Source organism: Prionailurus bengalensis, chromosome A1 (genome assembly GCF_016509475.1).
Source record: "Prionailurus bengalensis isolate Pbe53 chromosome A1, Fcat_Pben_1.1_paternal_pri, whole genome shotgun sequence".
Classification (NCBI taxonomy): Eukaryota; Metazoa; Chordata; class Mammalia; order Carnivora; family Felidae; genus Prionailurus; species Prionailurus bengalensis.
In genome coordinates this window covers 179,421,166-179,447,609 of record NC_057343.1, presented here as the reverse complement: position 1 = coordinate 179,447,609, position 26,444 = coordinate 179,421,166, and the positions used below count along the sequence as shown (strand labels likewise).

The following is a 26,444-nucleotide window of genomic DNA, read 5'->3' as shown; positions in this document are numbered from 1 at the left end:
CTCTTAATCTTCATTTCTTTCATGACTCCATTGGACAGGAGAGGTAAGCTGTGAGAAGGGAAGGCTAGTCCATTCATTCGCATCCAGGTATTAGTACTTGCTTTGTGCCAGGCCCAGTGCCACTCAGGGCGCCATCCTCCCCTGACCCCAAGCAAATATCCCACTTAAAAGCAAATACCGTGACTAGAAGCAAATACCTCTTTGAGATGACATGCTTCACAACACCTTCCTTCACAACACTCTCAAGACCCTCTGGTGTAGAAAGTCTGGCGTCTCATGTGGTACAGCTGGGGATACAGAGATGAAGAGGTGGCCAGAACTGCCTGCTGAGGGGCTTGGAGTCCAAGGGTTGTTCAAGTGGCTTCAGCCTATCAGCAACAAATTATTACTTATGTTGGACACCATGTCTTAGATTCCCCATTTGACATCACTTTAAAAAGATTTAGAGCTAACCATGGCATTCTTGGAAGGAAAGCAATTTGCTGAACCTCTAGTATGTGCCAGGTGCTGACTAGGGGCTCACATACGTTACCTCATTTCATGCTCATGTAGAGCATTCTGGGAGATAGAGTCTTCATTTTACTGGTTTGGACACTGAAACTCAGAGGTAAAGGGACCTACCTAGGGTAGCACAGCTCCATAGAGATTAAACTCTTCCCACTCTGTAATAGAGCCTTCCTGCTAGGGAAACTGGCTCCCTGCAAGGAACTGAAGGTACCACACAAATGCCTCTTTCATCTGGAGTCCGTTCAAAGAGGCATGGGTATTCTTTGAATCCAAATAGCAGATGAAGAAACGGATACGGTAAAGGGGAGAAAGCCTTTAGGTGCCCATGGATCACCAGCGAGAGCAGGCCACCACATGTCATACGTGCATGACATACTCCCAATATGATTGCCATTGGCTCCTGCCACTCATGGCTGGAAATTGTAGAAGATGCAGCTCTGTTTCTCCAGGTTTCCTGGGTGCTTCTATGGGGTCATCGAGGGCTGCTAGACATGTGGCCAGCCCCTAGCCAGGCATACATACACTTAGGCCCAAGCAGAGGACCTGTACTTGTTGGCCCTACCCATGAGGGGTCCGAACCTGCATCATGAGGCTATACAATGTCTAGGCCCTGGTTCTCCACTTTGGCTAAACATCACAATCACCTGGGGAACTTTGAAAAATGCCAGGGGCCAGGCACCACCTCAGACCAATTAAAGTAGAATCTCTACAGGTGAGGCCTAGGCATCTGGATTCTTTAGAATCTGCTCAGGTGATTGCAATGTGTATCCAGAGCTAAGATGGGGAACTGACCAAATTCAATGCTAAGAATGGAGCACATGATCTGAGCCATCCCCCTAGCCATAATGATTGGCGCAGGGATTGGCTCGATACCTAAGCCAGTCCAAAACAGCATGAATCACAAGATTTGTGCTGGGAACAAGAGGCAAAGATGGTCTCTCTTCTACTGGGCATACATGAGATTGCATGCACTCTTAGGACATTTTGGTAGTGATTTAGGAGTTCTGAGGGATTATCCAATAACCAAGGAGCAGATAAACCAGAATCACAGAAAGCAAGGCAGAGATGTTTAAACAAAGCAAAACACACCAGAAAACTGAAACCTTGATTAGATCACTGAGCTGCTGGATCAAGCTGGACCTGAAGCTAGGGACACCTCTGATCTTTTCAGATGCCTGTGTTTGATGCCTATATAAGATCTAAGCCAGTTTATCTTTACTCTGGCTGCATATCAGAATCACTTGGGGAGCAGAGAAGGAGAAGTTTTTAAAGTGCTAAAGGCAGGGGACCTTGTCCCAGATTAACTGAATAAGAACCTCTACAGGTAGAGCCCTGAGCATCACTCTGCTTTAAAAGCTCTCCAGGTGATTCCAGTGTATACCTAGGGCCAAAAGCCCATGCGATAGAAGAGTGGAAGGGCTGGTATTCTTCTCTCTGTGCTGGCCAGAGCACAAGAAACACAATTCAGTCCTGAGCACCAAACTCCAAGAGGAAAATCAGCATCTGGAGATATTCAGAAACAAAACGGGCTATTGGAGAAACAAAGTTCTCTGCTTGGAACACCCAGCTCCAACTTGTCCTTCTGGAGGGATCCTACTCCTCCTGAATCGTCTAACAAATTGCCACCATTTGCCAGCAATTGTGCCTGTAGCAGGTACTGTGGCTGTCTTACCCAGACACCCTTGACACTCACCATTACCTCACAGTTGGATTCAAATGTGCCACCTGGAAATGCTTGTGACTTTTGTTTATAACTGTGACTGTCACAAATAGACCCTGACCAGGACGTCTGCACTCTGCCTATGAGCAGGGCAGGCCAGAAGAACCAGGTAGCTAACACCTCCCTGGAGCAACCCTTAACCAATGGCTGACAAGAGTTGGTGTATAAATACCCCACACCCATCTCCTTTCCATAGGAAGTACTCCAGGGTGACTTCTATACTGTCTCCCAGACTTCCCCAGTAGCATTGAGCCCTAATAGCCCACAGCAATAATGTGCTCAACAGTGGACCCCTTACTGAACCTCCTTCCGTCCCCTCTCTCATTCCCTATACTTCCCTACCATTGCTTCCTTGGATCCCCTCCCAGATCAACTACTGAACCCCTCATCCATGTGTCAGTGTTGGCTTCTAACCTAAAATGACGAATAAAGCTAACCTAAAGTGATGAACAGGACAGATAAGTGACCTGCTCTTATGAATCTTGTATCTCACAGGAGTAAATAGACAATAGATCATATGTTTTCAGTAAAGTGACATGAAGAGAATACAAGTATGACACGGTAGAGAGTGACTGGGGTGGCAAGGGAGGCTATTCCAGACAGGGTGGGGAGGGAAGGCTCCTTTGAGTGGAGTTTGATGTGGTCTTGGGTGGACCAGGGGTGGGAAGGATAACCAAGCAGTTACAGAAAATCTGGGCCTAAGCTTGCTATCTTTTCTTGCTCAGGCATTCAAGAGGATATCCCTTGTTCCAATAAGGAAATCATGTCTGGAAATATAGAATCTCACCACAACCCGCCCTATGGTTCTCTAACATCATATTTCTGAGCAAATCCTCTGAGCAGAGGCCAGTGAGGCCACTTGGAGAGGCTCCTAGGAGAAAGTGTAGATGAGACTGATGGCCACTGTTCGGTGCCAGGTTGTCTATGGATGATATCTTACTTGAATCTCACAACAACTCTGTGAGATAGGTATTCTAGGCACCTGCTTTTCAGACGAAGAAATGATGCCCAAGACACAGAGGGACCTCTCCACATGGCTGAAAATGGGCTTAAAGAATTCCATGCTCCAAAATGTATGCCCAGCTCCATTTCTCAGAAAGCATGAAGACCACTCCCCACCTATTCCTAAAACTAGCTCTAATGATATACAAACACCAGAAGGTGTTGGAAAGCAGCTGCCATGAATCCATTAGTAAAAAGCAATGAAAACAAGTCCATGAATTCAAGCCAAATTACTCTTCCTCTATAGGGAATAATGCCAAGGACATGTGCAAAGATGCCCATATGGTTTCTCAGAAGAGCTGAAATTAGCATGTCCCTGCACATCAAAATAAAGCCCAATCTAAGTCCCAGACCTCCACAAGCTCTGTACTCCAGTCCAGTGACTGCCTGGAGACCAAAAAAATCCAGATCTTGAAGATCAGGGAGAAACCTTAGGGCAGCCAGCCCCACTGAGTGGACTTTCAAGGACCCATGAAACCCCCGGAGCTGACTGCACTCTCAGTTCTAGAAATGGAACACTTGACCTATACTAAGCCAATCATTTTCTCCCATGCCCCTGGCCATAGCAACTTGTCCAGGGGTAGCTTAAGACCTCAGCCAATGCAAACTGCATGGCTTTTAGAGTTATTGCTGAAAAGAATGAAACAAAGTCACTCTTCCCTGTTGGACATGAATGAATAAGCACATAGCCCTAGCACATACAGGCAATCATTTTGCAACCTACAGGGAAACCAATCTACAGATGAACATCATACCACAGAAATCAAGGCAGAGAGATGAAACAAATGATTTTTTGGAACTGCTGGATCAAACTTCACCTGAAGCTACATGTACCTCTAGCGGTTTGTGTTGCATACATCGATAAATTCATTTTTTATTATTTAAAGCAGTTTGGAATTTAAAGCAGTTCGGAAAGCAGTCACTTTCCGAAACTTGTGACTTGGCACATGCTAACTGAGCCCCCACTGCTTTATATAACAGATGGGGCAACCAAAGCCCACAGCTACACAGCTGGGTGGTGGCAGAGCTCGGACCAGAAATCTAGTCTGGTGTCATATCCACTATACTGCCCTGCCATCTACTTTGCAACCATAATATGACAAGAATATTAAATATCATTTACTGAGCACTTATTGCATGCTAAATAATTCACATGTATTCAAGTCTCACTACCCTGAGGTTGGTTCTGTTATTAATCTCATTTACTGATGAGGAAACTGGAGCTCAGAGAGGTTAACTTGGCCATGATCAAATAGCTAATAAGTGACAGAGCAATTTGAACCCAAGACTTTCTGACTGTTGCACTTAACTGCAAGCCAGGAACTTGCAGGTTCAGTGAGATTATGGAGCCAAGAGAATTAAAGAATTTAATGACAACCCAAAGAATACATGCCCAGTGTAAAGGAGGCCATCTGTCATAGCTCCAGAGATTGCTGTCATATTGCTGGAATGGGGGCCCAGTTATTAGACCTGACAATTCTCCAAGTTGAAAAGCTGGATTTGCATGTGAAATCCCCCAACTTTTGTGTTAACTAGTTCAATATTTAAAAGACAGCAGACAGACCAAACCAAACAAGTGTAGGAGCTGCATTTGGCACAGGGGTCACCAATTTGCAACCTCCGCACTAAACCCTATTATCACATTTCCCCACTAGCAAGTGGTGGTAATACATCAGGCTAGTCGACTGTCCATCAACAAGTAAATGGATAAACAAACTGTGGTATATCCATACAATGCAATACAACTCAGCTGTAAAGAAGAATAAATTCTTGGTGCGCCTGGATGGCTCAGTCAGTTAAGCATCCAACTTTGGCTCAGGTCACGATCTCATGGTTTGTGAGTTCGAGCCCCACGTCAGGCTCTGTGCTGACAGCTCGGAGCCTGGATCCGGCTTGGGATTCTGTGTCTCCCTCTCTGTCTTCCTCCACTCGTGCACTCTCTCTCTCTCTCTCTCTCTCTCTCAAAAATAAGTAAACATTTAAAAATTTTTTAAAAAGAAGAAGAATGAATTCTTGACACACATAGAACAACATGAATGAATCCCAATAATGATGCTGATGACAGAAGCTAGACAAAAAAAAAAAAAAAAAAAAAAAAGGTCCATACTGTATGTTTCCATTAATATAAAGTTCTGGGAAATGCAAACAAATCTACAGGGACAGGAAGGAGATCAGTGGTTGCCTGGGGATGGGGAGGGTCAGTGCAGAGACAAGGGGTAAGAGAGATTACCAAAGAAGAGACTTTGGGTAGTGGTGGATGTGTTTACTTTCTTGATTGTGTGATGGTTTCATGAGTACATACATGTATCCGATATACTGAATTATAATCTTTAAATGTGTGTAGTTGATTCCATGTCAACTTAAAACTGTTAAAAATTTTTTGGTCTGGTATCCCAGGGCCACCAACACCTTTCATGGGCTATCTACCACTCTGAGACCCCCGACTCCCACAAGAAGTTCTTCGCATTAATAAGCCTCATCATCCTGCCTTCCCTGGTGTTTCTTCTGGCCAGTTCATTCCCAGCCAAGTTTCTTCAGCTACATCACATCACTCCCATCCATACCAGGACGGCTGCTAAGTCCAGTCCCATCCCTTCTGCACTCCTCCAAAGCCCAGTCAAGGCCCCTTATCCAGACTAGAATGCCTGACAAGGGGCAAGGATTTTGTGGCAAGGGACTAGGAACTAAGAGTATCCAATCCTATCTCCTAACCCCCCACTCCCTTCCCTGGCTAAGAGGCCAAAGCCTCTCACTGGTAATGCCAACACAGAATAGGTATATGACTGAGGAGAGTTGGAGAAAGACGATTATCATGGACTCTATGAAGGAGAGAAGTCCTTACATGATAAATATTAGCTCACTGTGATGATTAATTTTATGTGTTAACTTGGCTAGACCATGGTACCATGGTAAAATTCCATTCTAGTTGTTGTTGTGAGGGTATTTGCTATATGTGATTAACATTTAATTCAGTAAACTTTGGGTAAAGCAGATAATTTTCCATTATGTGGTGGGCCTTATCCAATTAGTTGAAGGCCTTAAGGGAAAAAAGACTAACGTGTCCTGGGAAGAAGGAATTTGGCCTCCAGAGCATATCAGAATTAAATCATTTTGGATAATTAAGAAGGAGCTATGAAAGGGGACTATCCAATGAGCATCCAGAGCATGCCGTGAAAGGAGAGGACCACCTCTCTCAATCACCTCCTACATGCGTAGCATCTTCTGGGCAGTGCCTCATTTAGTATTGTAACAATCCTCTGGGATAGTGTTCTGTGTAGAACTTGTCTGTGTGACTTGTCATGCATTTCTGCCCAGAGCTGCACGCACACAATCATGGGGCAGGGTGGTGCTTACTTGGCTTGTGCTTCACATCTGGCCTCGGGATCAGAATTGGCCCTTCTGTTCCTGATGCCAAGAGGGAATAATTTGCCTCACCTCCTTGAGCCAGACCAGGCTGGCCCCTGGAGTGGATCAGGGAGAGAAGAGAAATATGCAGACACCCAGGCTCCTAAGATCGTGCAATATAATAAGAGAAACAGAGAAACAACCAGCTTGCTCAAGACTGCACTGGGGCAAACTTAATGACTAACCATAGATCACACATGGGTAGTGTATAAATTGCCCTGGCGGGTATAGTTAGTTGGAAGCCTCACCTGAGGGGAGGATGCTTCACCCAGGACCCTCAATCGGGACTCCAACCAGGCTCTTCACCGCGGAGCTTCCCCAGCTAGGAGGCTGGATGTTGTGAGTACCCGATTTGATGTATTATGATAGAGGAAAGAAAGGTTTAAATAGGCAGAGAGGGAAAGGTTAGAACCCAAGGTCCCTGGGTGGGGAAAAACACATATTTTGGAACAATGCTGGGAGCTCTGATCACAGCAAACCATCCCTCAGACATAAGGTTCCTCTTAAGAATGTAACAGACACCACCTACTCCCTCTAGGTTCCCTTCAGGAATTTGACAATCAAAATACCTAACTAAAATAAGTAAACAATAAAAATTTACGTTATACAAGGCACAGTATGACCTTAGTCAGGATCCTCACGCAATGGAGTCCAGCCTATCAGGAATGGACAACCCAGCCCCTGGAGTGATCAAGCCAGTAAGAGTAGGACCTGAGAAGGAAGAGCAGGAAGGGAAGGGGGGCTGACCAGAACCTTCTAAAAGAAAAACCCTTGCCTATTGTCTCGGGCATTCACCTTCAATGCCCCCTCTCTGCAAAGAGAGCTTTCATACTGTTCTTACTTTCTAAACTTATACTCTACTAAACTTTTGCCTGCTGCTCATTTTGTGCCCACCTCTTCATTCTTCAAAGCAGTGAGACAACGAACCCTGGGTATTGAGGTAAAGAATCCTGCAACATTACTTTGGGGGCTCATCTGGGATATCAACGTCTTCTAACTGTAAGTAGAGAACAGCCGCACCCCCTCTTTTCTTTCTATCCTAAATACAACTCTCAAAGCAAACAATGGGCACCTGTCAGCCAGATAAAAGCAAATAGTATGGCTACCATTCTCAAATCTCAGGTGACAGGCTCCTTGGGTCTCCTCCCAGCTGATCACCCAGCATAGTTGGGAACGTATGGTTATTTCTTTCAAGAATGACCCCTAGACGCACAGACTCAGGGAAGGCCAAACAGCAACTGAAGGGTCCTGACCAAGTCTACTCTCCGATGGACGCCTGAAGGCTGTCGGCAGAACCTGATCCCTGACCACCCATTTGGGTAATTGGAGGAATCCTCCTCTTCCTGGCTCTAATTTGTGTTTTAGCATCAATTGCGGGATGCTGGATTCACTGTGTGTTTGATGGAAATATAGAAGAGAATATACAGTACCCCTTCTTGTTCTTCATGGTCTTGGAAAAGAAAAATGGGAAGAACTGTGATTTTAACCAAAAGGGCAGGAGAGCACTCCCTTTTGAGTTGTTTTGCTCAAGCCCTGGTTGAAATTGCCCCTCCTTTGATCCAAAGCCTAGGAAAACAACAGTGATGTCCTCGCTGCTGACCTCCAGATGCTCCACATTTGTGTTGTTTCTGCCAGGTGGAGGAACGGGTGTCTGTGCCATATGAAGGACAGAGGACTATGGCATCTGAAGGGCTTTTACTGGGTACACGGGAGCCATTGTGCTACACTTAGCCCAGTGTATGTGACTTGTACCAATCTAGATATTTTTTTTAAACTTTTTTATTTATTTAGTCAGAGAAAGAAAGTGTGTGGGGGAGGGGCAGAGAGGGGGTGGGGGAGAGAGAGAATCCCAAGCAGGCTCCACACTGTCAACATGGAGCCCGATGTGGGGCTTGAAGTCACAAACTGTGAGATCATGATCTGAGCTGAAATCAAGAGTCAGGTGCTTAACCAACTGAGCTACCCAGATGCCCTCAACCTAGATACTTTAAAATGGATACCCACATAGCTGGAACATATTTATGTGGGCATTACCGAAAAAGGCAGGAGACTAGCCCCCAACTTTGGCTCTTCTAGCTCCCCTCAATGGCTGATTTTATCCTTACAAAAAATAGTTTTCGCCAGCCTTTTGAAATATAAAGAGGAACAGTTTTATTATGATCAAAACGTAAATTACCATTGGGCCAAAATAAAATTAGTGCTACCTTTTACAACCAGGGGGGTCTTACTTGGTCTCAGTCGATACCCCCAAAGTCCCACAGGCCAGAAACAGAGGGGTAGGAGAAAGTGGGGAAGACAAGGTCAGCGCTCGGAGGTAGGGTCAAACCTGAGTAAGAGCGACCAATCCCAGCACCTTGTGAGACTGACAGGACTTTTGGCTGCCAGTCGCATAGCCAGCCAAAATGCAGGGCCAGGAGATGAGGTTTCTCTTGGCCATTTGGGGTCAGGAGATGAGATGAGGTTTCTCCTGGCCAGCTGTAGGAAACTGACATAAGGGATGCCTTTTCCTCTTTTTCCTATAGATGGGTAATTCTCCAACCAAGGTCAATACTCCTTTGGGATGCATTCTGAAAAATTAGAATGATTTTGATCCACAAATCCTGAAGAAAAAGCGACTCATCTTCTTTTGCACTGGGGCTCGGCCCCAATACAAATTGGAGGTGGAAACCTGGCCGCCGGAGGGAAATATCAATATAATGCTATCTTACAATTGGACTTGTTGTGCAAACGTGAAGGGAAATAGGGAGAATTCTCCTATGTTCAGTGTTTTTGCGCCTTAAGAAAAAATAGAGATATGTGCAAGCAATGTAAGGTTAATCCTGACTTAGTGGCAACCCTTTCCAAAGTCCAGCAATCAGGAGGGGAAATAATCAAGGGCACCTTGCCAGTACCCAAAGCAGACCTAGAGATGGAGGAAGGGAAGCCTTCCACCCCCACCTCCTCCTCCTCAGGTCCTCGATCTATATATCCAGACTTAAAAACATGCACTTCTGCTCCCTGCTGCCCACTTTACCCAGGCAGTCCCCGTAATGTAACAGGCATGTTTCCTCTACAAGAAGCTGGAGTGCCAGAAGGAGGGACTCAGGGAGGCACCACTATGATAAGATACAAGTACCTTTTTCATTACAAAATTTAAGACAGATAAAAGGGGATACTACATAAGTTTTCTGATGATCCAGGTAAGTATATAGAGGCTTTTCAGAATATTATGTATGTTTCTGAATAAACCTGGAAAGATATAATGCTTCTGTGGAATCAGACTCATAATGAAAGAGAGAAACATGGGTTTCTGGCAGCAGCTGAGAGATATGGGGATGAGCAACTCATTAATTATCATGGGACTGGAGGTCCTATACAGGGAACTTCCAGTCCCCTACTGGAGTTCAGGCAGTCCCATCCCAAGATCCTAATTGGGACTATGATAATCCCATTGGGGAATGGTGTCACTGCCATTTCTAAGCCTGCATTTGGGAAGGATTAAAAAGAACAAAGGGTAACCCCTTAAATTACCCTAAATTAGCCACTATTTTACACAGGATTAAAACCTGGTGGCCTCCCTGGAAAGGTTAAGAAAAGCTCTCATTAAATAGATGGCTATCTCCCCTAATACCTCTGAGGCTGAGATGATTCTAAAGGACAAATTTGTCACTCAATCAGTCCCCGATATTTGAAGGAAGCTGCAAAAATTGGCTGTTGGCCCAGAAGGGACCCTGGAGGAGCTCTTAAGAACTGCCAATTGGATATATTACAACCAAGATCAAGAGGAGAATATGGAACAGGAAAGGAGGCTTAAGAAAAAATCTGAGGCCTTAGTTGCAGCCTTAGGTACTATGTCAGACCAGACTTCCCAAGGTCCTGGCACCAAGTGCCATTTATGTGGCCATTCAGGGCTCTGGACAACCGAAGTTGAATCCCTGTCAGCTCTGCCCCTTGTATGGAGACAATCACTGGAGATCTGAATGCCCCCAGGGACCTCAATCCGTGAGGGCTCAGATAACCAATGTCCCTGAAAGGGACTGAGGGAGTGGGGGCTCTTTAGGGTGGCTCCCCCCAAACCAGCTACCTATCAGAAAGCCAGAGCCTCGGATAACTCTGGAAAAAGAAGGGAAACCAGTTGATTTCTTTCTTGACACTGGAGCCACCTTTTCTGTCCTTCTTTCCAAAACCGGCCAACTATCCAAACACAGTGTAATGATTAGAGATGTCTCTGGAAACCTTATGACTAAATTTTTCTCTCAGCCACTGGGGTGCATACGAGGAGACTTGATTTTTTTTAATATAATTTATTGTCAAATTGACTTACGTCAACACCCAGTGCTCATCCCAACAAGTGCCCTCCTTAATGCCCATCACCCACTTTCCCCTCTCCCCCACGCCCCATCCATCCTCAGTTTGTTCTCTGTATTTAAGAGTCTCCTGTGGTTTGCCTCCCTCACTCTCTGTTGTAACTATTTTTTCCCCTTCCCTTCCCCCATGGGCTTCTGTTAAGTTTCTCTAGATCCACATATGAGTGAAAACATATGATATCTGTCCTTCTCTGACTGACTTATTTCACTTAGCATAACACTCTCCAGTTCCATGCACGTTGCTACAAATGGCATGATTTCATTCTTTCTCATTGCCAAGTAGTATTCCATTGTGTATATAAACCACATCTTTATCCATTCGTCAGTTGATGGACATTTAGGCTCTTTCCATAATTTGGCTATTGTTGAAAGTGCTGCTATAAACATTAGGGTCCATGTGCCCCTGTGCATCAGCATTCCCATATCCCTTGGGCAAATTCCTAGTAGTGCTATTGCTGGGTCATAGGGTAGCTCTATTTTTAGTTTTTTTGAGGAACCTCCACACTGTTTTCCAGAGCAACTGCACCAATTTGCATTCCCACCAACAGTGCAAGAGGGTTCCCGTTTCTCCACATCCTCGCCACCATCTGTAGTCTCCTGAGCTGTTCATTTTAGCCACTCTGGGGAGACTTGATTTTTTCACATTCTTTTTTGATAATGCCAGAGAGCCCCCTCCCTTGCTAGGAAGGGACATTATGACTGAATTAGGACTATACTGCTACTGGATCCAGGCGAGATAAACAGCTGATGGAAGTTGATATTGACTCATGAGTATGGGCTATACAAGGAGAAGCAGGCCAAGCCTTAACCACAATACCTGTCCAAACACACCTTAAGGATCCCACTTCTTTTCCATGCTGGAAGCAGTATCCTCTCAAACAGATGCTGAAAGGGGGCTAATAAAAATTATAGAAACCCTAAACAAACAGAGACTTTTAAAGAAATGTAACAGCCCCTGTAATACTCAAATACTGGGAACAGCTTAATGGGGAATGGAGGCTAATGCAAGATCTACCCATCATTAATGAAGCAGTGGTCCCCATCAGCCCCCATCTGCATGGTTCCAAACCCCTATACCTTGTTGGCCCAGATTCCACCAGCTATGAAATGGTTTACAGTCTTAGATTTAAAAGATGCTTTCTTCTGTAGTCCAATACATCCTGATTCTCAATTCTTGTTTGCCTTCGAGGATCCTATCAATCCGGCTTCACGATTAACTTGGACAGTGTTGCCTCAGGGCTTTCTAAATAGTCCACGTCTATTTGGACAGGCCTTAACATGTGATCTTTTGGAATTTTCATCTGATTATTGCACTTCGCTGCAATATGTGAATGATCTCTTGCTTTGTGCCCTTTCTGAACCAAGTATACAGGCCGGTACCAAGGCCCTCTTAAATTTTCTAGCAGAAAGAGGCTATAAAGTCTCCCAACAAAAGCCCCAACTGTATGAGACCTCTGTTAAATATCTAGGATTAATCCTTTTGGAAAGCACGAGAAGACTAGGTTAAGACAGAATTCAGTCTATTGTCTCATACTCCCTTCTGAAAACTCTTAGACAACTGAGAGGGTTTTAAGTATTACCGGTTATTGCCGCTTATGGATATCAGGATATGGAGAGATAGCTCACTCCTTACCAACTAATCAAGAACACACAGGCAGCAAATATTCACTTGCTGGTATAGGTGAGTCAAAACAAGTTTTTAGTTAGAAAACTTAAGCTGGCTTTGTTGGGCACCCCCAACCTTGAGGCTTCCCATTAGAAATTCTTATAATTTATATGTTACAGAGAAAAAGGGGGTAACCTTGGGCATTTTGACCCAGAATGGAGGCCCAGTACAGCAACCAGTGGGGTATCTTAGCAAAGAACTTGATCTGGTAGCTTGTGGCTGGTCTGTATGTCTCAGAGCCGCCGTGGCTGTTGTCCTCTTAATTCCTGAAACTACAAAACTAACCCTTGGGCAAGACCTTACCGTCTATGCCCCACATAATATCCAGGGATGGATAATAGGTGGACAGCAGCCATCAGCTCATAGATAGCTGCCTTCTATGGTATCAGGCACTCCTGCTGGAGGGGCCTGCTGTGCATATAAAGACCTACTCCTCTCTGAACCCAGCAGCCTTCCTGCCAGAGGAAGGTATGGAGCTAATACAACAAATCATACCCCAAACTTATGCTGCCCAAGAGAATTGAAGGGAAACTCCTATAGAAAACCCAGAATGGACCCTATACACAGATGGGAGTTCTTTTGTTGAGCAAGGCTCCAGAAAAGCTGGGTATGTAGTGGTGACTCTTCATAAAACTCTGGTAAGTGATGCCCTGCCATCAGAAACGAGTGCTCAGCTGGCCAAATTAGTTGCTCTTATTACAGCCCTAGAGTTGAGCAAAGATAAGAGAGTTAACATTTATACTGACTCTAAGTATGCCTCCTTAGTGTTACATGCCATTGGTATGTCAAGGAAGGAAAGATATTTTTTAACAGCTTCAGGGCCTCCTATCAAGTATCACCAGGAAATTACCAGACATTTATAGGCTGTTCACCAGCCCTTAGAGGTAGCAGTAATACATTGTAAAGGACACCAAAAAGGAATGGATGAGCTATCAGGGGGAAACACACTGGCTGATGACACAGCAAAATTGGCAGCCAGATCTCAAGTTAGCCCCACTGTTGCTTCCCTTGTCTGGGATGGTTCTACAACTCAAGAAAAGCCCCACTACTCGACGGAAGGAAAACAGCAGGCATCAGAACAGGGTTACACTCCCCAGCCTACGGGGTGGTTACAGGCAGATGACGGCAGACTTCATTTACCGGCCACCAACCAGTGGAAGGTTTTACAAACTCTACACTATACCTTCCATCTAGGTAGGGATGAAACCCTACAAATGGCTCAAAAAGTTTTTACAGGAAGGAATTTAGATAAGACTATTGAATATATTATTAAAAACCTGCAAAATCTGCCAAAGAAATAACCCCCTTTCTCCCGCAGGCTCCAATAGGGTGTCTAAGAATTGGAAATGATCCCGGGGAGGATTGGCAAATAGATTTCACACATATGCCAAGAACACAAGGATATAAATATCTTTTGGTATGGGTAGATACCTTCACACATACACATTGGGTCAAAGCCTTTCCTTGCAGGACTGAAAAAGCCTCAGAGGTGGTTCAGGCACTAATAAATGAAATTGTTCCTGTTTGGACTCCCTAGATCCCTTCAAAGCCATAATGGTCCCTCCTTAAATCCTTGGTAACTGAGGGGGTATCTAGGGCTCTGGGTATCGATTATCATCTGCACTGTGCCTGGAGGCCACAGTTCTTGGGGAAGGTAGAAAAGACCAATGAAAGCATCTTAGAAAACTGGCCCAAGAAACAATTAAGAACTGGATATTCTATTTCCTATTGCTTTGCTTCAGATTAGAAATACCCCTACAAAAAAGCCTAAGCCTTTTTGAAGTTCTTTATGGAAGACCTTTTCTTGTTAATGACTTGCTGGCCGATAAAGAAGTATTTCATTTGATGAACTATATAATTCCTTTGGCTAAATTCCAACAGATTCTTCAGGAATTATCTGCATGTCAACTCCAGGATGACCAGTCTCCTCTATATAATCCAGGAAATCAAGTATTCATGAAAACTCTTCTTTCTTTGTCCCCATCTCTAGAACCAGTGTGGAAGGGGCCACATATGGTAATCTTGGCAACTCCTACTGCTATCCTGGATTCTTCACTCTGGAGTTAAGCTGTGGTTTCTTCCATCAGAACAGGACAACACAGAGCCCAAGTAGACTTGTGAAGCAGGAGAAAGCCTTATATTGATCTTCAAAAAAAGGACACCACAGAATGAAGATAAGTAATGCAATATATTGGAAAATAATAATAATATGCCTATGGGGTTCAGAAACACATCCTGTTTGTATTCCACCGACCCCACCACTATTAGGGTTGAATGACGGGACCCCTTTGGTTGAGGCAGCTAACCTAACTTTTATAGAGGGAGACCGTGTTTTAAAATATGACTTGGAATATGGCAATTTTACAATTTGGCATTGGGATAATAGCCATACCCTTAATTTACCTAAGGGCCAACCTTTTTCAGGTTACTTATTTATAAAATTAAACCAAAGTCATAAATATTGGGCTGAAATTTTGCCCAATAATGAAACTGGAAGGGAATTATATAACTCAAATAAAAAGATACATTGTATTGCCATAGATATAGATGATAAAGAAATTAAAAAGGTCCCAGGTTATGAAGACCGAGATATTGCGGCTGGATGTGTGACATGCCATAGTACTGCTTGTCCCGATAGTCTCCTGCCCTGCCAATGCGGCTGGAAGGCTAATAACACATTATTCTTAAAGGTCCAATGGTGGACCCAAGTGCCTACGGAAAACATCACAGTTAGACCCGGAAGGCTTTGGGAACCTTTGTGGCAAACCCAAACCACAGCCTACCTGGGAGTCTCCTGGATTTTGTTAAGTCTAACTTGGGACACCCAGAGGTTTTGGGTTGATACTTACTATCCCAATTGTTCCCACTCCTTAGATTTACAACGGAAACAACACCTATGGTGGATACAACAACACTGGCCAGAAAACAAAAAGATAACGAAAAAAGAGCTTATAGGAGGGCTAGGAACAGGATTACGTATATTGGGGCAGGCGGAATTTGCTGCCAAGGAAGAACAACACAATTTAGAAAAGGATTCCTTATCAAAAATAGGGCATGTTGAAGGAACTTTGTTTCAAGAAGAAGGTAAAGGATGGGAAGTTCTTTTAAAAGAAAATGAGGCCATAGTAAGGTGGATGAGTAAGACCAGAGAAACCCTACAAAGACATTTCCAAACTCAAACCTGGGAAAGGGCATGTATTCTAACCCAGAAAGGATTGCTCACCATGTTAAAGCAGATGGAATCTGAGGTGGCTATGAGACGATGGCCTACTCTAATGAATGCTGAAGTGGAAACTCAAAAATTATGGCCTATGTATGGAAGCCCCAAGTTATGGAAGATTATTAATGGGAGCTGTAACTTGAGGCGTTGCTTTTTAAAGGCACATGTGCCCCGGATGGACCATGCTAATTCATATCCAATAGTTCAGCTTGCAGGCATAGGGACTATATTAAATCAGACAAGGATTTTGCCAGTGGGGAGTCGATGGGCTGTAATGCCAAATGAGTCAGCTTGGGCTGCCATATCTCTTTCAAACTGTGAAGAGAGAAATAAAATCTGGCTGTGCCCTCAACAAAAATGGAACCCTGATTTCACTCAGGTCTGGCCCCTCGTCTCTACCCCAATAACCAATAGCATTTGGTACATGGGTAGAGGGAAGTTTTGCTGGGAAGGTAAACAAGGGGAAATAGCTGACACAGAGAGCTTTACCTGTGAGCATATGTATCATGTACTAAATCATACTGGAGTATGGTGCAACACTGGAACAGTTGGTCGAATACATTTACAAAAGAGTAACAAGACTTACAGTAATCTGGATATCAAAGATCAATCTTCCCTTGAAATAGAATTAACTATGCCTCATGGAGTTGTTCCTATGGAAACTGGATGGCCAAAGGAGGAATTGAGGATTGAGGGCCATGAACTAATTTGGGTGCTTAATTATTCTAATCAACAATATCACGAGATCGAAACAAATATGGAAGAGGGAGGAAAAACTATTGATAAATTCATAAAACTATATGACCAGACATGCCAGAGATATTTTGGGTGGCTACAATGCATCTTTCTTTCCCATGGTGTGGCTTCTTCCCTGGGAGGCATTGCATTTGGAATATTGATGCTTGTTGGTCTGATAGTCTTTTTATATGTCATTTGTAGATGCTGTCGCATATGCCAGAAAAATAAGACATCCAAGAAGTTTTGCTAGCCCAGAGGTTCCAAACACCCTCCCATTATTTTAGACATCTGGATTGACCTCTGAATCTGCCCTGACTGCCCTTCCCCTGTCATCGCCCCCCTTCAGCAGGAAGCAGTTAAGATTGGTCGTCGTCCCAGTTCCTAATGGCAGTTAGGAGTCACGTGTTCAGAGGGGGAATATGATAGGGAAAAGATAGGTTAAAATAGGCAGAGAGGGAAAAGTTAGAACCTGAGGCCCCTGGGTGGGAAAAACACATATTTTGGAACAATGCTGGGAGCTCTGACCGCAGCAAATCCTCCCAGGCATAGGGCTCCTCTTAAGAATGTAAAACACCACCTACTCCCCTCAGGTTCCTCTCAGGAATTTGACCATCAAAATGCCTAACTAAAATAAGTAAACCATAAAACTTACATCATATGAGGGACAATGTGACCATAGTCTGACTCCTCACACAATGGAGTGGAGCCAATCAGGAACGGACAACCCAGCACCTAGAGTTATCCGGCCAGTAAGGCTAGAACTTGAGAAGGAACGAAGCCAGTCGAGCAGAACTTTATAAAACAAAGACCCTTGTCTATTGTCTCAGGTATTCACCTTCGAATGCCCCCTCTCAGCAAAGAGAGCTTTCACACTGATGAGGGAGCCACAAGGCAAGCTGAGGGCCAGGCCCAAGCTGGCACAACCCCCACTCAAGGTGGGATGTGTGCTCTTCCTCAGGCACTCCTGGCTGCCCAAGAACAAAGGAATGGACAGAAAACAAGTGATTAAACTGATAGAGTCTCCACCAGTTTACAAATATCTTAGTACAATTACAAGAAAAAGACAATCTTATCAATAGCCTGATGTCCAGGAACTCCCTACTGTCTTAATGTTAATGATTTGCTAGACAGGAATAACAACCTTAGCTTGACAATAGCTAGGCCTCCAGTAATCTGTGAGTCTTTAGCATATGGAAATTCCTTTAAGAAACTTCCTCTTGACTTTACCTCCCCCAACTCCATAGTATAAAACCAGTCACTCTTCACAACCCTAATGCAGCTCTTTCTGCCCACCGGTCCTGTCCCCATGCTTTAATAAAGTCACCTTTTGTGCACCAAAGATGTCTTCAAGAATTCTTTCTTGGCCATCAGCTCTGATCCCCCACCACTCCAAAACCCCATCAATACTATTCTTACTTTCTGATCTTCTACTCTAATAAACTTTTGTCTGCTGCTCATTCTTTTCTGTGTCCACCTCTTCATTCTTTGAAGTGCGGAGACATGAACCCCAGGTTTTGAGGTAAAGAATCCTGCGACAGTATTAACCCTTCTTTGTTCGTCTCTCTACTTCTCTCCCTCTCTGTGTTTACTATAATCACTTAATTCCTTATATTCCCTCTTTCTTATAATTAATAAAGCCTTCCTCTATGAAACAGAAACTGCAGCGATCAGGAACTACATTTATTCAGAACAAAATTGGCAAAGTTGGCAGGATGCATGAGACGCCGTTTCTGTTTCCACAAGGAAACTCAAACCGGCACATGGAAATTCTCAGCTGGGAAGACCCACGGTTTTGTTCTCTAGCAAAAGAATGGTTAGAGAGAGCAGGGTTATGTGAACAATGGGGGAACGAAACTAAAATCATTTAAACCTCCGCAGGTTACGGCGGCACTCCAGTCTGTTGCTGGTAAGGACCATGTGGCTTTCCTGGAGCGTGGGGGATGGTGCTTCTTGACAGCCTGTCGCTGTGCCACAGGGAGTAGGGCTGAGTGTCAGGAAGAAGTAAGACTAGAGAAGGAGATTGCAGATTTGCAGTCCAGAATGGCTATGCTGCAATGCCCAACATTCACATTGGCGGACGAAGTCCACACATATCACCATGGGGCCAGAAAGGCTGCCATGCAGGTATTTAAACGTAAATATTTAAAAAGAGGGAGAAAGAGAATGGTTAATACCAGAAAAGTTCACTTAGCCCTGGAAACTTTTGGACCGGGTTGGGACCCTGATGCCTGGTGATACCAGAGATGATGATAAAACAGGAATGGACTGGAGCAATGAGCATAAACATGAGAAACAGACTCACCCGCTCAAACCCATTCTCTCGGTGCTGCTGCCTAGAGTGGCAGGAAGACAATCAGGAAGGGAGTAGAGTCTAATCTCCTCTCCGGATGGAACCCAGGTTATAGGAGGAAACAGGCCATCCCTGATGAAGGGAATGCTGACCCTCTCTCTCACACTGTTCTTCCTCCTAATAGATGTGGGGGCCTCTCCCTCATTCATTCTCTGGGATAATGGTTATAATAATTGGAACTGTGATTAGTCTACGGGACTGTAAGGAACATTCCCAAGTAGCTGCCGAAACTCCCTTTGTTTCAGGAAGCTCCCTGTCTTCTCTGGACTGACTCGGACTGTCTAATTCCACTTGTTGGGCGGGGCGGGCGGGGGGGGGGGGACAAAAACCCAAAACACTGTGTCTGCTCATCTGTCTGAGATGACAGGCTTTAGGACCGGAAGACCTCTTTCTCTGCCCTCTGGATTTTTATCTGCCTCCAGCCTTCCTGGGGGCACCTGACCTCTCTGCCTTCCCCTTCTCCTCCTCCTGTTTCTGCAAGGGCGTTAGGGTGTGGCCTGCATGACTGGTTATAATACCTTCCTCAGTGCCTTGAAGTTGGTTGACTTTTAAATGAACCCAGGTGGAACATAATTTGGTATTTAGACTAATTTAAGTTCATTGGTTTAATTAAGATGGACCTGTCTTTAGAGTTATGCATTAAATATATAACTTCTATTCTGTCTAGGTTTGCTGAAGCTCAAATAAGCTTGCGTTATCTCTGCAATTTGTTAGCAAAAAGATGACTTAAAGTAATAATTAATTCTATCTCCAAGTTGTCATGGGTAATTGTTAAGATAGCTTTCAAAGTCATTGGTAACCTGAAACTTTAAAGTTTTGCTTGCATGATAAATGGGATTGAATTCATTGAACATCTAGGTCTTTTCCAGATAGGATAAAATACTAAAGCATTGATTGCTGAACATAGGTTTGTGCTTTTGACTTCTTATTGCAAAGAAAAACTAAGGATATTTAAATCTGTTGGAAAAAAACATGCTTTGTGCTTTCATGCATTTGCTGTCTAAAGAATTCTGGTGTAACCGTTCACAATTGGTGACTAGCTAGTTTTCACTGGAGACTAAGGTTTCTAAGACTGACAGGAATAAGAAAAGTAACTCTGTACGTAGAAAAGTGGGAGATAGGTAAGAAAGTTGTAAAGAATAAAAATACACTTTTGTTGAAGGTAATAGAAAGTAATTTTGTCCTTAAATGGGACTGACTGGAGAGAAATGGCTTGGGACAAAATCTGAATGCAACGAAAAGCTGTAGAAGGCTTGTGAAGGGAACTTTTGGAAAGGAATTTTATGTATGTTCAGGACAGACAAAGGTTAAAATAAATAGATTTTAAAAGTACACTGGTATAAGATTAAAATTCTGCTTTGCTCTCTGTTAAAAAGGCAAGGTTTCTTGGATTGTTGGCTTGCTCTTAAGAAGGAAATTTTATCTGTCCCAGAAAACCAGTTTCTATGTTTGGTCTTTATCAAGTCTTTGATTAGTTAAAGTTAAAACTTCTCAATGTTAAAGGAGCTAAATCTTGCTAATAACTATATTAACCCATGTCAGAAAAAGACCTTCAGACTCAGGGAGAAGGAATGAATAGTTGGTTGTTTATTAAGCCATAAAATATGAACAAGGAGGGCAATGTTATTTACTGACTCTTGGTCTGTTGCTAATGGGCTGAAAGTATGGATGGCCCTTTTGAAAAAACACAGATGGACAGCTACCAGAAAGGAAATGTAGGAAAAGCCCTCTCTGGGAAGATAATTTGCAATGGGACAAAATGCCAAAATCACTGTTTTTCATGTAGATCCTCACAGTATGCTTACTTCTGCAGAATGAAACTTCAAGAAAGTAGCAGACTCTCTAGCACACATTGCAGTGACAATTCTGGAACCATCCTCTGACTACGGACTGGCATTATGGGCTCATGAAAAATGTGGACATTTGGGAGAGCAGGCTACTTACAGATGGGCTGAGGACCGTGGGATTCCTATCATTCAGGATGCAATTAAAGAAACTATATCAAAACGTCCCATATGGCAGGTTTGGCATAAACGGGAGGTCCCCAGCACTATAAAGGACAAATCCGGTGAGGAAAATTCCTAGCGCAAATTTGACAAATTGATTATATGGGCCTTTACCATGGTCCCAATCAGGTCAATATATTTGCATTGCTGTTGGTACCTATTCTGGGTATATGGTGGCATGTCCTTTTGCACATGCAACTCAACAAAATACTATCAAAACGTTAGAAATAATTTTATTATATTACAGCACCCCAATACAGATCCAGAGTGATAATGGCCCCCATGTTACAGGTAGGCTGGTAAAGGTTTTTGCTGCTTCTTGTAACATTGAATGGATTTATCACATTCCCTACTATCCACAAGCGGCTGGACTAGTAGAATAAATGAATGATATGTTAAAACAACAGCTAAAAAGTCTGGGTAATGGCTCTTTAACAAATTGGAAGCAACACTTCATAGAAGCATTAAAAAGTGTAAACAATCAACTCATTGGTGGAAATAAAACTCCAATTGGATGAATGAAAACCCATAATTTACAAGTGACCAGTGTAAACAAATGCCATGGCCCAGAATCCCTTTGCTGAAAATATCAAATGAAGCCAAACTCCCCTATAGGGGCCACACCTGAATCAGTCGGTGCAGGCTTGCATTCATTAATAGAAATAAGACTAAGGGCTGCCTGAGTGGCTGAGTCTGTTAAATCTCCCACTTTGCTCGTCATGATCTCACCGTTCATGAGTTCACCGGCCACTCAGGCTCTGCGCTGTCAGCGCATAGCTTGCTTCGGATCCTCTGTTCCCCTTTCTCTCAATCTTTCTCTCTCTCTAAAATAAATAAAATTTAAAAAATTACTTTGGGGCGCCTGGGTGGCTCAGTCGGTTGGGTGTCTGACTTCAGCCAGGGCATGATCTCACAGTTCATGGGTTCGGGCCCTGCGTCGGGCTCTGTGCTGACAGCTTCGGATTCTGTGTCTCCCTCTCTCTCTGCCCCTTCCCTACTCACACTCTGTCTCTCAAAAATAAGTAAACATTGGGGCAACTGGGTGGCTCAGTCGGTTAAGCGGCCGACTTCGGCTCAGGTCATGATCTCGCGGTCCATGAGTTCGAGCCCCTCGTCGGGCTCTGTGCTGACAGCTCAGAGCCTGGAGCCTGTTTCAGATTCTGTGTCTCCCTCTTTCTGACCCTACCCCGTTCATGCTCTGTCTCTCTCTGTCTCAAAAATAAACAAACAAATAAATAAATAAATAAACATTGAAAAAAATTCTTAATAAAATAAAAAAAGTATTTTAAAAAATAAAATAAGTAAGACTAAATACTAAGTCAACAAACCATACCCACAGGCTGCCCACCAGGCACTTCATGTGAAGGTCAGGGTTAGCCTCAAAAGGAACACAAGTGTTAGGGGGAGTCATTGACCCTGATTGTCAGGGAGAAATAACAATTCAGGGAAACTACCCCTACTAATTCAGATTTATGACCAGATTGGACAATTACTCCTATTGCCTACAATCACAGCTTGAGCTGAGATGGAACACCTCCCTCTCGGCTGACAGGGAGAGGAGACAAAGGACTTAAACCTACGGACTCCTAGAAAGTCAAAGTTTGGGTAACTAAACCCCCAGACAGAATCCATACCCCTGCAGAAGTTGTGGCACAGGGAGGAGATACAACGGTAATAGTCATGTATCCTGGTGATGAAAAGTTACACCATGTGCCCTAACTGTGTACTTCAAGTACAGCCCAAGACAATCTCTATTCCAGCGGGACAGTCATTAATTAACTTTGTCTTGCTGGGCCTACTGCTCCCTGGCCATAGGACCGGGACACTGGTACCACAATGGACTGGAAGCCTTCTCACAGAAACATGCTGGATGCTTTCAGAATGTGACAGACCAAATGCAACAACAATATAATAATTTCACCATTTGTCTCAGGGATTCAACTCTAGCTAATGATGATGAATACATATGTATTAAACTGCAAAAAAGGGACTCCACTGAATTTAAACAGGAATCTATTCTAGTAACTGTGCATAACAACCCCACAACCCCTCTAAAAGAAAATAATTTGTGGTTACATTTAGCAACTAACGTATTGAACATGAGCTCCTTCTGCCTGCATAAGGGAAATAATCCACAAAAAAAATTAACAAAATAGGGCAACCGTAGATTATTTGTTATTATTGCACCATTTCGGATGTCAGAGATTTCCTTGAATGTGTTGTTTTAATATTACTGATGATTCCAAAACTATTAATGATCTCATTGATGATATGCAGCATGAAATTGACAAAATCACCACTTCTCCTGGAATATTACTTGGTGTCCACATTGGGGAGGTTTCATCAAAGACATCCTACATGTTCATAGCGACTGTACATGTTCGCCTGGGATCATATAACGCTTGACAAGTCAAGGACCAAATGTTCTATGTAGAACTTATGTCACTTGTCATGCGTTTCTGCCCAGAGCCGCACATACGCAATCATGGCAGGGAGTGAGCAGCTAAGTTGGCTTGTGCTACATCCGGCCTCGGGATCAGAATTGGCCCTTCTGGGGGCACCTGGGTGGCTCAGTCAGTTAAGCATCTGACTTCGGCTTGGGCCATGATCTCTTGGTTTGTGAGTTTGAGCCCCACATCGGGCTCTATGCTGACAGCTCAGAGCCTGGAGCTTGCTTCAGACTCTGTATCTCCCTCTCTCTGCCCTCCCCTGCTCTCACTCTGTCTCTCTATCTCTCAAGAATAAATAAACATTTTTTTAAAAGTTAAAAAAAAAAAAAAAGAATTGGCCCTTCAGTTCCTGACACCAAGAGGGCTTAACTTGCCTCACCTCCTTGAGCCAGACCAGGCTGGCCCCTGGAGTGGATGAGGGAGAGAAGAGAAATATGCAGACACCCAGGCTCCTAAGATTGTTCTGGATGCTCCACCCAGGACCCTCGGTCAGGACTCCAACCAGGCTCTTCACCATGGGGCTTTCCCAGCTAGGAGGTTGGATGTTGTGAGTACCCGATTTTTTTGTTGTTGTTGTTTCCTTGCCTCTTTTCCATTAGGTCTTTTGTTTATTTGTACCTTGTAAGTATGTACGGTAAATCTTTTTTTTTTTAAGTTTATTTATTTTATTTGAGAGAGAGAGAGCACAAACAGGGAAGGGGCAGAGAGACAGAGAGAGAGAGAAAATCTCAAGCAGGCTTTGCACTGTCAGCACAGAGCCTGACACAGGGCTAGAACTCATAAAGCCAAGATCATAACCTGAGCCAAAACCAAGAGTCAGATACTTAATGGACTGACCCAGTCAGGCACCCTGTGAGTACCCGATTTGATGTATTAACCCTTCTTTGTTCTTCTCTATACTTCTTTCCCTCTTTATGTTTACTATAATCGTTTAATTCCATATATTCCCTTTCCCTTGTAATTAATAGTTCCCCCCCCCCCCCAGGAAACAGAAAGTGCTGCTGTCGTGAAATTACATTTATTCAGAAAAGATAGGAATATAAATAATAACCCCATTTTGCAGATGGGAAGAGCGCAATGAGGTGAAATCACGTGACCAAGGTCATTAATAATTAAGGGATACAGAACTTATAATAATAATGATTGTAACATTTACTCAGTGCTTATAATGAGCCAGACACTACCGTTCTGAATGTCTACTATAAGTCATTTCATTTAATCTTCATTAAAAAAAAAAAAATCACTCTATGCACACCCCTGACCTGGCCGCCTCTCACGCTGACAACACCTGTTGCACTGCCGTGGGCGTGGGCGCCATTAGGATTCAGTAGTCCTGGGAGGCTTTCATTCAGAGGTGGGACCTAGAAAGACAGGCAGGAGGAGGGGACAAGTCGGGCATGGGTGTCAGGAAGCCAGGTGCGTCTGAAGGACAAGGAGCAGGCCAGGCCAGGGAAACTGAAGAATCAGGCCCAGGCCCCAGGGTGGACGACCTCGATGCCAGGCTAAGGAAATGGGATTTCCCTGGAGGTGGCAGAGAGCCTCGGCGGGGCTCCGAGGAGATGCGGAGGGAAGACAGACCTGCAGGCTGGAATGGAGGGGGGGGGGGGGGGTAGCTCCAGAGAGGCCTGAGGGGATGAGCTCTGGGAGGGAGGGTTGAGGACCTCAGGGAACCTCATGGAAAAAAAACAAACACGGGGAGTGAGTGGGGCAATGTGAGAGACCTGGAGCACGACGTAAAGGACGCGGTGGAGGGTTGAAGCTGAAGGATGGAGACGCTGGACGCACGTGGGGCCCCGAAGCACCCGCACGTCTTCGCTGCGCGGGGCGACCGGGCCTCCGAGGCCGGCGGGCTGGGTGCGAGCGGCGGGTGGTGCTCGCCGTGGTGCCGCTAGATGGCGCAGGCGCCCCGCCGAACGTGACGCGGGACCCTCCGCTTGGCCAAGCGTCTTGCCCAGGTGGGCCGCAGGGGTGAGGGGGAAGGACTCACCCTTCTTCTCCTAACTCCCAACCGCGGCCGGCGTCGGGAAGTGCCACCTGCGCGGGCCCAGGGCCCCGCGCTTCCAAGGGCCCACCCAACGCCTGGTGTCATGTTCTGTTACCACCACCTTGAAATCCTTCATAATGTGTGTGAACAAGTGCAGCCGCTTTTCATTTTTGCCCCAGGCCCTGCAAACATATTATGCAGCAGGTCCTACCCAGAACTTGCTGCGTACAACACTTTCACATCCTGACTCATGTATCGGTCCCACGCCGCAGGGAGGTGAGGATATGGTTCCATTTTATAGACCTAGAAACTGAGGCTCAGAGAGGTGATGAGACCTGTCCAAGATCACACACTGGTTGTTGATGAGCCCGCTGGAAGCGGCTTGTGTGACCCCTAAGTGCAGCGTCCTTTCCTGCCCACATTGGAAGCTGCCCAGGGCAGTCAGGGCCCTGCTTGGGCCAGAGGACCAGACAAAGGCCTCTGCGCACTGCTCCCCAGGCAGCCTCCTTCAGGCCTACTCGGTGCTCAGAGGCTGAGACCGGCCTGGACTAAGGGTGGTTGTGCAGAACTGTCCCCAGAGTCTCCATTTCTTCTGGTGATTGAGAAATCCTGGGCAGCCTGGAGGAAGAGTCAGCCCTCCCGGTCCAAATGTTTAACCCTGGTGTCTGCCTCCTGCAAAGACAGCCACAGACATGGTCCTTGGGCCATCAGAAGGACGTGCCCATCAGCATGCTGTGTGCGCACAATGACAGGAAGGAAGGGGTCTGTCTTGCCAGTGAATGAGACAGCCCAGAGCTGGAATCCTGGCTCCCCCTCTCTCCAGCTGCATGGCCCTAAGCAGGTGGCCCCTCTGAGCCTTGCTTTCATCAAAAGTAAACAGGAGAAAATTCTCAGGGTTGCTGGAGGATTAAATACTTCAAGTTGCAGGTACTCAGTAAATATTCTTCTGTTTGCTTTTGGTTTTTGTCACAAAGGCAGCTGGGTTTTCCGCTCTGGAATCTCCCCCTTAGGGAATACTCTGATGGGTGGGAGGCCCAGGTTTGGAGGGCT

At 44.8% G+C, this 26,444-nt stretch overlaps 1 protein-coding gene across 2 annotated transcripts; it reads left to right on the top strand.

Moving 5' to 3' along the window:
- The first annotated feature begins 6,852 nt into the window (after nt 1–6,852).
- LOC122492572 lies at nt 6,853–17,272 on the top strand. 2 transcript variants are annotated; one of them, XM_043596096.1, is made up of 3 exons: nt 6,853–6,973; nt 7,546–7,633; nt 14,637–17,272. In XM_043596096.1, the coding sequence occupies exon 3, from the start codon at nt 14,815–14,817 to the stop codon at nt 16,852–16,854; it is 2,040 nt and encodes a 679-aa protein (XP_043452031.1). In that variant the 5' UTR covers nt 6,853–6,973; nt 7,546–7,633; nt 14,637–14,814; the 3' UTR covers nt 16,855–17,272. The 2 variants fall into 2 exon arrangements, with proteins under 2 accessions (XP_043452031.1, XP_043452032.1); XM_043596097.1 differs by having other exon boundaries at nt 6,864–6,973; nt 7,549–7,633.
- Nucleotides 17,273–26,444: the final 9,172 nt, after the last annotated feature.